This window comes from Purpureocillium lilacinum (genome assembly GCF_023168085.1).
Source record: "Purpureocillium lilacinum CBS 284.36 DNA, scaffold_1, whole genome shotgun sequence".
Classification (NCBI taxonomy): domain Eukaryota; kingdom Fungi; phylum Ascomycota; class Sordariomycetes; order Hypocreales; family Ophiocordycipitaceae; genus Purpureocillium; species Purpureocillium lilacinum.
Window position 1 is genome coordinate 5,856,327 of NW_027072111.1, and position 12,114 is coordinate 5,868,440.

Here is a 12,114-nt window from a genome sequence, read left to right on the forward strand (position 1 = left end):
CATTTTGCAACCCGCACGATTCGGGCGAAAGAACATTGTCTTGGCCATTACTTGAAGTCTTGGACAGCACGGGACTGGAGTCTGGACTCTGGAATAGCATGGATCGTGGGCAGCGGATCTGCAGGACGGTGGGGCGCATCGGCAGTCGTGCTCCGCAGTTCCACAGTTGACGTCTGTCGTGAGCCGTAAGATCTGGTGCTCATCAGCTGAACTGCGTTCCCACCGGGATGAAATTGTTTCAATATATGCCAGCTTCAACCTTCAACCTTGTTGACACCGTCGGGTGTCTGCATTGAACCGAGGCCGCCATTGAAAGTACTCGACGTTATACATAATAATTTTCCTGGCCCCCATGCCCAGAGAAATGCACATCTGCCCGTGTAAGCCTGGTGGCAGACTTGTCACTTCACTGAATACGGCTGGTGGCCTCAACGAAGTTCAGAGAGGCATCAGCAGTACCGCAGCATCGTATGGAGTCCTCCATCCTCGGCTCACCGACAGACAATCAGTAAGGCGCGGCCGGCGACAAACTAAAATCAATTGACCTAACCTAGATAAGGCGATCATTAAACAAGTCCTAGCTTCCGAGTATTGAGCAATCATCCCGTGCTAGCTAGCCGAGGCTCCTGGACAATAGGCAGATAATGTTCATGGAGCTAGATCATCACTTGGGTCGTCCAGCGAATCCAACAAGCAATCACAAACGAGCCTCCCGTGCCGCCTCACGCGCATCTGACAATCTCTGGACGAGATGGGACGAACCACTCGGACGCACAGTGGCTGCCGTTGAACTACATGTACGCGCCATGCAATGTCAGCAACAGCCTGCATTCTGCATTGCATCAACAAATGGACACCGGCCCAGAACTTCCATGCCCTACGGTTGGCCCCCGTAACTAACGCCCCGGCACTAAACGGCAGGGGGGCTCAAGCATACACGCACGACCAACCGCCATCCCAACCTTTTCAAACCCCAACAAGCGGCTGTGTGAATGGTGTAACAACTGCCGTGCCTCGCTGAGCACAAAGCACCAAGGCCCTGATAACAGACAGTAAATGCCAGGGCACGGCCAAGGCGTAGCATTGGGTGATGGCCACAGCTTGAGGTCTGGTGGTTCAGGCGACTGGACCATCGCCCAATCCGACGGGCCCTTGAAGCGAGTCATGACTGGTCACCCAGCTCGCTTTCGCTGGTGCATGTGCAGAATCATCCCTGCAAGCTTATGGCAGGTCTGTCCCCCGCCCGAGCGAGATTGGCTGGCTGCCAAGTCGTTCCCAGTCTCTGCACAAAGTACGAGGCAAGGTTCCTTCTTCACTGGACCTTTACAGCACCCACCTCGCTAGCAGCTTTCCAGTCTGTACGACGGAACAAAGGCTCAGCTCGCCCGTCTTGCAACATGTTGTAGTACGGACCCCAAAACGCTCTGGCGAAGTGCTTCACACTCCCACGGCGGGTACAACACCAGACCGTGAAAGGCACAGACCCAACAGGTCTGCCAGCCGGCTTTCAAGAACGTGTCATGCAAGAGGCTGCTCCCCCGATGCACACACGCACAACACACGACAGGCATGGCATGACCCGAAGCTGCGGTTGGTCGCCAGCCGCGTTGGAACGCCTGGTGCCAACCACTCACTCCCTCACGCCATGCCGCCCGCATGGTTCCAGACACAATACTATGGGCAGTGACTGGAGGGGCCAGACGGCACAGCACAACACGCATGCCACGGCCTTTGACCGTTAGTGGGGAATGCCGCTGGGAGGGGGAGTGCACGAGGAAGGAGGCGAAACCGCGTGGCGGTGTTGACGAGAGGCAAAGGGGGCCGAGAGCGGCAGTTGTCCATTTTGGCCGCGGCCCGGTCAGCGAACCAACACCCTCCCTACTATTGCCCTGGGGTTCTAAATTGAAGGGTCCAAGAGTAACTTACTGTAAAGATTTTGCGTCCTAGAGTGATCAAGTGCACTACATGCCGCGGATTTGATGGTGGCACTTCATATTGTTGAGATCGTCAGGGCACTGGGCGTTCACGGCAATGACCCCCATTGTATAGTCGACCTCTGAAAGCCTGGAAGGGAGTAATTATTGTTCAACGGCCGAAGAGACACACATCGCCGTGTCGGAAGCTGGATTCAACCTCGACAGCGTCACGGCACACATGCCTACTTAGTAGCAATATTAAGCACCCCGTTCTTCAGGCAACAAAGCCACATATTGTCATACTGCAACTCCCAGGGACCTCACATGCACCCTCCACTACGACGTCCCGTCTCCCTTGGACAGCTCTGTACAGCTTCATGCTCCCACCACTACCCTGTGATGTTGCATATGTGGCAATTTATTGCTGAAAGCCGACGCTCAGGGTTTGATGGCATCAGTAGCTCCAGCTACAGCCCAAGCTCCTTTATCAGATCCAAGTATAGGAACACAGCATCGCCACTCACCCCTCGGGCACAGCACAGCGCGGCGGCCTGGCCCTTCCTCCCTCCCTCCCTCACACGATGGCAAAGAACGCAACCCCCCCCCCCCCCCTCTCGCCGCGCCGCCTCTTCCGCCCACCCCTCCTCGTCCAGACAGACAGACAGACAGTCCATCTGTCCCGTCCCTTTGTGCTTCCTCCATACTGTGCCTCCGCGCTCTCAAGCTGCAGCTACACCGGCCCCATCCCTCCCTCCCTCCCTGTCCACCCTTGAAAGCCGTTACTCGCGCGCCCGCCCGCGCGCTCTCTCGATCAACCAACCAGACAGACAGACACACACACACACACACACCCTTCGCCGTCCTCCCCCGGGTCTGCACCCAGGCCAGTCCTGCAGTTGCCGTGCGTCGTGGTGTGTCCCGCTGCCTGCACGTCCCATCACACAAAAGACGCGCGTGCGTGCGTGCGTGCGTGCACACATACATAAACGCACTCCTCCAGGGGAGGTGAAGCTTGGAGCGGCCTGGGCTTCTTCGCCACTGCGTCCTTCCATGCTGCTGCTGCGCGTCGTTCTCGACCCCCCTTGGCGGTACGGTACGTAAGTATGTATGTATGTACGCATGTACCTGCTATAGGTACTGACGTGCCGTGTAGCCTGGACACGTACTGCACTGCCCGACGGACTTATCAAGTGTACAGACCGCCGCAGGCGTCCGGTGCTTCAGACGCCCTGCGGGGAGCAGCTACCCGCTGCTCGACCGTCGAAACACACCCGCAACGGACCCTTGCTCGTGCAGCCTCCGTCTCCCTCCCTGCCAGTGCGAAGCCGTGTCCAACAGGTCTCGCCTCTCGCAAGGCTGCCGTCCGCCCAACCGCCCGTCAAACAGTCAGGCGTTTTGCAGGCGGGCTTCTGTAGTGCAGACACACACACACCCGCACGCACACACACACACACACACCTCGGGTGGTCCAGTGTGGGCAAGCTTCACGGGGAGGAGGAGGCTCGTCGACAATCCCACTAACACCCGCACCCCAGCCCACCGAACTCCATGGGTTTGTTTTTCTTCGTGGTCCGACGCCGGCATATTCTCGTCCCCCCTTTGAGCTCTGCCCGAAGTAGCCTTGCGAAGCATGGGGCTTTGTAGTGTGTGGCGCCAGGGGTGCCAGAACCGGAAAACAAAAGAGGCCGACTGACGTGCCGACCCTAATGCAGAGTCGAGCTAGGTCGGCGGCCATCATGGGAGCAAGGCACCAGGTACAGAGTACGACCTTCTGGATGGGCACGCGCTCCAGGGCCCGAATGAGTCGAGTCCCTTTGCAAGAGTGGCTGCGCCTCACTTGCGGCGAGCGATCAAGGTGTAGCAACGCAATATTCCGTTCCCAGAAGGCAGTGAGGTGCACACGGACGAACAAGTTCTATAACATCCACCAAGAAAACTATAACAGAAGCTATACGGTATTCGAGCCGTGCACAATGCACACCTAGGAAATGGACAAGCAAAGCAGGCTGATGCCCCTAAACACAAGCAAGCAGAGTTCGCCTTTCCTTCGTCCCAATGATGCCGCTGAACCAATCCAAAGAAATGACAGAGTAAATAAGGAGACAACTCCAACCGCCAAAACGTGCAGATACAAAAAGGGGGGAATCAGTAGGGGGGGTCATTAAAGCAAAGAAGAGAAGGTTCCATCCGAGGCAAACGCCGTGCCCGCTCCACCACCGGTGCGAGGTCGCTGCCCCCCCTGACGCTGAGGACACCGTCGAGGAGTCTCAGTCCCAGGTATGTCAGGCAGCGAGCGACCCGTGGGGATTGAGCCAAACGATGCTCTCGGCCATGCCATGTTCGCCATACCAAAATCCCAACGACCCAGAAATGCAGACTCAAAACGGCCAAGTAGATCGCTCATGCGTGATCTTGCCCACCCGATGCGAGAACCGACAAATGCTGACACCTAGCCTCCTATGCGATCGATGCCGGAGAAGACGTGCCCGGGTCTTTGCCTCGTTCCATAACCCTCCTTTGTCGGGTGTAATGCGATGCCTTGCCCAATGCTCAACCCAAACTCTTGCCATTGCATGCTCCATTTCCGTTGATATCTCAAAACCCGCCGTCTTTCATAACACCAGCCGAAGGATATCTTTTCCGAGCTCATCGCCCTTTTAACCTTTGTTTTTTCAGTCCCGTGATTTTCTTGGAGTGTCGAAATCAGCCGGCGTTCTTTTAGATCCTTCCACGAGCGCCGTCGTAGCGAATCCAGAATGTCCAAAGCTTTGGGTATTCACTGCGCACGATCAAGCAAATCCACTGAAGCCGAGCCTCCTGCGCCAGCTTGCGAAATGACGTGCCGGAAACAGATAGCTGTACCGCGCGATGCTCTTGTCCAAAGCCCCCAAAACTCCGTTGCGATGTATCCGTTGCGTGTGTCGCTGTCGTTAAAGCCCACAGCGGTATCATACCCGGCACAGATGTTCCGATCCGTCCCTCGAATGTAGTTGAATCCCAGTGGCAGAGCCTAGTAGCTCCGAGTTGCACAGAACGCCCTGCAGAAGTAGTTCGGCGCAAGTTGCGGCTGCGCCGACTCCCGTGTGAACCGCGAGGTTCACATGGACGTCGACGAGACGTAGCCTCCGAGCTCAATCGTAACACAAGAAAATCAATCTTCCAGCTTCGTAGTAAAACAACCCTGTCTCAAGCCAAAAAGAAAAGAAGAAAAAAAGACCAGTCCAATATCACGGACAGGCGGCAAGCTTGGACACATCAAGCTGTATGCGCCACAGTTTGACAAACGGTCAGCAGGACGAGATTTAGTCTGGGGAGCGTACGTAGTACACAACCCAAGAACCTGCCTGTGCAACCTGCAGCCGACGCGCGCGGGCTGCCTATCTGCCCATCATGTGCCGAGGAAGATAATTCGAGTTTGTCTGGCCTGGGCCGTTGGGTCCAGTCGCCACGCCATTGTTGTAGATTGGTGTATTCCAGGGATGATTGGGCGTGGCCTGGAAGCTGGCAGGCATGTGATGGTGATGGTTCCCACCCGTATTCATGGAGGCAGCCACGTTGAAGTTGCCGCGCCCGCCTGAACCGAGGCCTGGCGGCGCAGAGAGGCCCGGGGGTGGGCCGTGGGCCGTGGTGAACCCGTTGTTGTTGGCGTTGACCATTCCGTTCATGCCGCTCATGGAATTGGACGAACTTTGGCCAGGGGTTTGGCCCGATCGGACTCCCAGGGGGTTCTTGGAGAAGCTGAGGCGGATGCCTCCCTTGACGCTATTGTGCAGCGGATGCCCGTACAGCTCATGAAGAGCCTTGGTCGCAAACGAAATGTCTTCGAATTCAACAAAGCACATCGGGCCGTTCTGCTTCGTGCGGAAACAGAGCCTCTTGTACCCACGCTGCTTGGAAAACATGGCCTTGAGTTCCTCCTCGGAAGTGTCGATGGGCAGGTTTCCAACGTAAAGCGTGTTGCAGGGCGGGTTCTGATCGGCCGGGTTGACCGGCGGAAAGTTGTGCCTGGGTTGATAGCTGTGGCCACCAGCGGGGTATCCAAGGGCAGGACCCGGGCCGCCGTTGATTGGCGATATCGGGCTCATATACTGAGGCAGAGACGACGGGCCGGGAGCATTGCCACCGCCACCGGTGTTGAGTGACAGACTTGCCATGCGGCCGATGGGAATCTGTGGCGCGGTTGCCCTCCGCTGGGAGTTGGAACCGTTCTCTGCGTAGGCCACAGGGTCCTTGAGCAGGTCGCTAGTCTCCTCGTCATCGCCAAAGTCGTTGTTGATGAGAGACTTGCCCGAAATCCGAGTGCGATCCGACAGATGGTTTCCAATGGGAGACTGGGCCGAGAAGATGCTCTGGTAGTTGGGGCCCGGATCCGGGTTGAGAAACTCGTGCTGGGACGGGAATGGGCCGATGGATGTCGGCGACAGCTTGTCGACGGGCGGGAACATGCCGTTGAAACGTGAGGGCTGCCGCGAGCCCGGACCGGAGGATGCCGTGGAAGACGTCGAGGTCGAAGACGGTGCCTCAGTGACGTGGCGGCGGGCCGCGATGGGGCTCGACGCAAGGATCTCAACAATCATTTTGGCGTCGTTGGAGATGTTTGATCGGCCGTCGAGCATGTCCCTGGCCTCCTTTGCGCCCTCCATGCTTCGGAAGCCGAGCAGGGCAGATCGGAATCCTTCGTCTTCGGACTTCTCCACAGGCAGCAGCTCGACGCTGGCGATCTCCTTGGACCATACAACCATGAGCCGCAGAGATTCTTCCGATGTATTGAGGGGGAGACGGCGGATGAGAACGCGGACCATGGGCGACGGCGACTTCGAAAAGGGGGCGCCGATGGGCCTAAGCGGCTCGCGCTCGAACAGGTAGGCGGCCGACATGTTCAGCGGGTAGGGCGACTGCGCGGGCGGAGTCGGCCGGAAGGCCTGAGACGCGGGCATGAAGCCAGTTGCGGCCATGCCTCCCTTGTCCGCACCGTTGTTGGTGGGGAGAAACGGGCTTGCGCGGTTGGAATGCAGCTGTGTCGCGGACGCGACAGCGGCAGCACCGGGCGGCAGTGGGTGGGACGACGGCACACTCTGCTCAGTGTTCATGTCCCCAGGAGCGAGTGCATGCGCAAATTCGAACGCGAACTATGTCGATTTCGTAGCGGCAAGAGGCTCCGGCAGGTTGGTATTGCGACGATGATGCGACGCGGAATCAACGCTATCGCGGGTCGTGCGCCGCACGTCGCGACTGGAGGCGGCGGGACCGGCGACGCGACAGCGGCGAAAGGGGGAGACGGGATGCGACGGCAGCGACGCTGGCGAGCGAGATAGGCGCGCGTGGGAGGCAAGTCCAGCGGCGCACTCGGTCAGATGCGATGCGATGCCGTCTGCGCGCGGCGTGCGATGTGGCGTTGACGGCGGACTAGGCACGGCCGGCGGGCGGGCGGGCGACTAGGTGCAAGTCGCCCAAAGTGGACGGTCGGGATGCGCGCGACACCTGTTGCTGGTGGTGAGGGGAAGCGGCGCGCACGGCGAGCGTCGACGACGGCAGGGCGAGGCGAGGCGAGGTGATGCGAGGGTGGCGGTCGCGGTGGCAGCAGCGAGCAGGTAGTGGTGGCAGCAGCAGCGGCCGTGGTGGTCGCGGCAAGGTCGCGGTAGTGGTAGCGGGAGCTGCGGGCGGCGAGGGTGCTGGATGACGGACGGGCGCCTAATGCGCGGCGTTGGTCACTGCGCGGGTGTCGCTGACAAGATGACTGGCGCGACCAGATGCGCGAGATTGCTGGCAGCCTTGGAGGGAGACGGAGGCGCGGTGCGGTATCGCGGCGCAAGCTGACGATGGGGAACGAGGGCCGAGAGACGTGTACGATGTATAATCGGTCGCGACGACGACGGAAAGCAAAGGGCCCGGGGGGACAATACCGGTTAAAGTATGTACCAGCGCGGCGCGTTGAGTTGAGACGAGACCGGGGGACCGGGGCAGACGGAGGAGGAGCAGCGAGGTTTTGGAAGGGGGGGCGCAGGAAGAGTGGTGTGGTGTTTGAGGAAGAGACGTGCGTGCTGGTGGTGCTGCTGGTGTCGCGCGCAAGAGACGGCCAGGTGGGCGGCGGCGGCGAGGCAGGCAGCCCAGGCAGGCGGAGGGACGGCGGCAGGTACACACAGACACGTCCCAGAGAGCGAGAGGACGCAGGCTAATACCCGGGCGTCCAGGCAGGCCAGGCAGGCAGGCAGTCAGCAATCGGGATGGGGATGGGGGACGGCAGCCGGGTCCGGGTCGCCTTGTTCGAGGCTTGCACCAGATGGGACTGGGGCTGGAATCGGCCTGGGCCTGTTGATTGGTGAGTGGACGGATGCCAACGCTGGGAGTGGGAGTGGGAGTGGGCGTGGGCGTGGGAGGGTGGAGGACGAGGATGGCATGGATTATGGTGGTGGTGGTGGAGGGTGGATGCGTGGATGGATGGGTGGCTTGGGTGGATGAATGGGGCCGGGCCCGGGGGGAGGGGACGAGGTGATTGATGAGAGACAGCGGCAGCGAGACAGCAGCAGCCTTTTGAGACCCCCGGCCAGCAGCCCGCATCAGTATCCCAGCAAGCCAGCCCGGCACCAGAGACACCACCTGGGTCCCGAAAGCCACCGAGGGAGGGCCCCACCAGGTCCAAGGTGAGTGAGATGGGAGAGATGGGGAGGGGAGGGGAGGGGAGGGGAGGGGAGGAGGGGGTTTGGCGTGGACTGACCAGTGATGGGCGAGTAGATGTGCCGTGTCGCAGGCGGTGGTTGAGTTTGTGAGTGAGTGTGTGAGTGCGTGCGTGCGTGCGTGCGTGAATGCCCTCTTGCGAGCACTCGAGCGGTTCGTGTGGGTGAAGAAGGCGAAGACGAAGAAGTACTTTGTAGCTGCACGCCTTCTTGTAGGCGAACACGAGTACCTCGACTAGAACTCGAACCAGTCGAGCAAGCTCCTCGCTTGTCTTGCGTACGGACTTTGCTATTGATTGATGCTGGGTTGGTTCGAGAGTGACTGAGTCAAGCGTTGTTGTTCTGCCGTCACGCGCTCTGGTCTCGGCGACGGTCTTGTGGTTGATGTGTTATTGTTCGACTGCTATGCGAGATGGAAGACGATGTAGCCGCGATGCGATGCCGTCCGGCGGTCGTCGATGAGATGCGATGAGATGTTGCTGCGAGATGCGACGAACACACACAGATTACACACGGGAGCTGTCTGGCGATGTAAGAGGAGAGAGAATGCCTGGGAGATGCCCATGCGAGACCCATGAACAAGTTTTTACCATGGACAAGTTTTAGCATGAGTGGTCCAAGACGTAGACGGAGGCCTGCGTCGAGGACGACAACGACGACGACGACGACGACGACAACGACGACAAGGACAACCGCGAGCGTCGCGTCTGGCGTTGCCCCAACATGCGGCGCCGTCGTCGCCGGGACCATCATCTCGAGGAGACAACAAGATTGGGGGGGAGGGGACAAGACCTGGAAGGGGGCCACCCCATGGGCTCGAAAGGGGTGTCGCAGTAGCAGCAACTGGCAGCCGCGCCCGGTGCACCTCCCCAACAGCCCAGACGCCAGACACCAGCAGAAGGGGGTATTGGGGGGCTTGGGGGGGGGTGCACACAGGTGGTGCAGCAGGGCCACGCTAAAAGCCGCCAAGGTAGGGGAGCCCGCCCTGCCCTGGGGCAAGCCCCCCGGCGGCGGCGGAGGGGCGACGAGGGTGCAGCAGGTGGCTGCTCTGCGAAGGCGCAGGTTCCCAGGTTCCCAGGTTCCGCTCCGCCGCGCCGTGCTGCCCAATCGGAGCGCGAGCGCATCAGAGGGGCACCCGCCTGAACGCCTCGAGCCAAAAGTCAAAACTGCTCGCGACACGAGCGCGCGCACACAAAGGGTGGATGTGGATGGATGGATGGATGGAGGGATTGGACCTATGGACGGATGGAGGGAGGGATGGGATGGGATGGGAAAGAGGCGATGGAGCGACAGGCAGTGGGCCAAGGTTTCGCGCAAAATGCTAATCATCAAGTCACTTGTTCTGTCTGTCGACTCGGCCACACACATGCGAGTCACCACACCTGGGGAGGGACAATACCTACCTGCCTACCGACCTGCCTTACCTACCGCCCGGCAATCTACAGACACGCACCTACTTGGGCGCTCATTCATTCGTTCGCCCGCAACTTGACTCGAGCCTAGCATGCCTCCAGCGCGGAGCCCCGAGTCCTATTGCAGCCATCGCTCGGCACCAATGCGGCAAGCGAGGCACGAACAGGCAAGGCACGCCAACTCTGTGTTGTAGTATATTGATGCAATGTGCCTACGCCCCTACGAGTCGGCTCGTGCTGGATGGATGAACGCCCGTAAGTACCTGACCCGCCCGCCGAGCCTCGTCGTCCCGCGTCGCCGGTCCGTCGACGTATCGAGCGCGGGCCTCGGCCGTCACGCGCGTCCGCTGACAAGAAGGCGGCGCGCACCCGCTTTTTGCCCTTTTCCATGCCCGCCCTTTGCCTTGCCTTGCCTTGCCTTGCCTTGCGGCCCTGTCCCCTGCTGCTCGCGTTCCGGCCCCCGAATCGGCGACGGGCCACTCAGAGCGCAGAGGGCCGAACGAGCGCCCGTGTCTCGAGCGACGTGGGCGCTAACGCTGGGTGCTGCAGCCATCAGACACGCGCGTCCAAGTCCCTCCCCAAGGGACGGCCGCGGCGGCGGCGGACGGCGCGGGCGACGTCCGTTTCGGCCGGCCCAGCACTCTCGAACCGCACCGCACCGCACTGCGCTCACCGCGCTTGCACTGTCAGGGACGGAATCGCCTGCACCTCATGCATGGGAGGGGTGAGCCCGCCGTCCAGGTCAGCGAGCGAGCGAGCGAGCAAGTGGGCTGCCCGCCCCAATTTAGACGCGGACCCTGCCCGGGGAGGGTGCCGCGCCAGGCTGTGGTCCCATCGTCGTGCGTCCCTGATGCCTGTGTTTCCTCCACCCCATGCCCCGTTTGATAGACGACTGATAAAGTGTGTGGAGAGTGATCGATCCAAGGCCCGGTCGGCCGGGTGGAGCGCGACGACGACGACGACCAGGAGGGCGTGACGGCGTGCGCGCACGCGCACACGAGCACGGCGCGTAATACTAGCCGTAAATACCTACTGGCCGTGTAATACGAGAGGCCACCGCCCGCTTGCACCAAGGACGTACTACCAAGGCACGCCGCACACTTCGTACTACTTCGTACAAGCTGCTGCTGCTGCTGCTGCTCCTCCTCGTCCTCCTTGGTGGTGCGGCCTTTGCACCGCGGCAAGAAGCGCACCGCCCGACGAGCAGCGCGCGCGCGCCGACGACGGCCATGATCCATGACAGCTGCTGACGCCGCGGCGCCGTCCTGCCCTAGCCATGTGGCTTGCTCGAAATGGCATCCAGACGCACCGCCAAAGGCTGGCGGACAAAACCGGGCCCAGCACCGTGACACGTGCATCGCCGTGCATCGCCCATGCATCGCCCATGCATCCCGTCCGGCGCACTTGGGCCTGCTCCGGCCGTGAACTGGCGCTGTAGCTGCACATCTAGGCGTGGTAGATGCTGGCCGCGCGCCTTGCAGCATGCGTCGTCAGTCGTCAGTCGTCGTCGACAGACCGATCGTGGCTTGTTGGCAAGCAGGAATGCATGCCCCTTGCCCTCCCCAGCATTAGGTTGTGCCTCGACCCTGTCTCGTTTCCCGGTCTGTCCCAGGCCACCGACCTGGTGAGCCGCGGCTGCGACAGGAGCCACGTCTCCTTTTTTTCCCGCCATCCCTCGTCTCCTGACCCTGGATCAAATCTGGCGCCGTGTCGCCGGCACCCGCAGGCCGCATGGGGAGGGGCGTCGCAGGGGACTCTGCAGGACCGGTGAAGCCAGCCGTGCCGGGGGTATCCTATGAAGGATGGGCCTGTGAGGCATGGGCGAGGGCTTGCCGTGCAGAGAGACTCGCGGTTGCTCTTCTGAGCCTCGGACCTCGACTGGACGAGCTCGCGGATGGCGCATGGCATATTGTTTCCTGAGGCCAAGGCGGTCTGCCGTGGGCGACTGCTTGTACTGGCGCAAATGCAGAGTATACCCCTACTGTACGAAGCCAGGTATGTACGGTTCACGGCTTCAATGTATGGATGACGACGAGTATGAGTCAAAGCTGCACCTTGCGATCATGAGTGACCCTGTAAACTTGCACCAAGCCGCCGTCGTGAATTCCCCAA

At 60.6% G+C, this 12,114-nt stretch overlaps 1 protein-coding gene across 1 annotated transcript; it reads right to left on the reverse strand.

Moving 5' to 3' along the window:
- Nucleotides 1-5,293: 5,293 nt before the first annotated feature.
- On the reverse strand, nucleotides 5,294-6,871 carry PLICBS_001405 (cell cycle RNA binding protein whi3; the record flags this gene model as incomplete). Its single annotated transcript, XM_018317532.2, has 1 exon — nucleotides 5,294-6,871. The coding sequence occupies one exon, from the start codon at nucleotides 6,869-6,871 to the stop codon at nucleotides 5,294-5,296; it is 1,578 nt and encodes a 525-aa protein (XP_018183057.2).
- Between the last annotated feature and the right edge of the window lie 5,243 nt (nucleotides 6,872-12,114).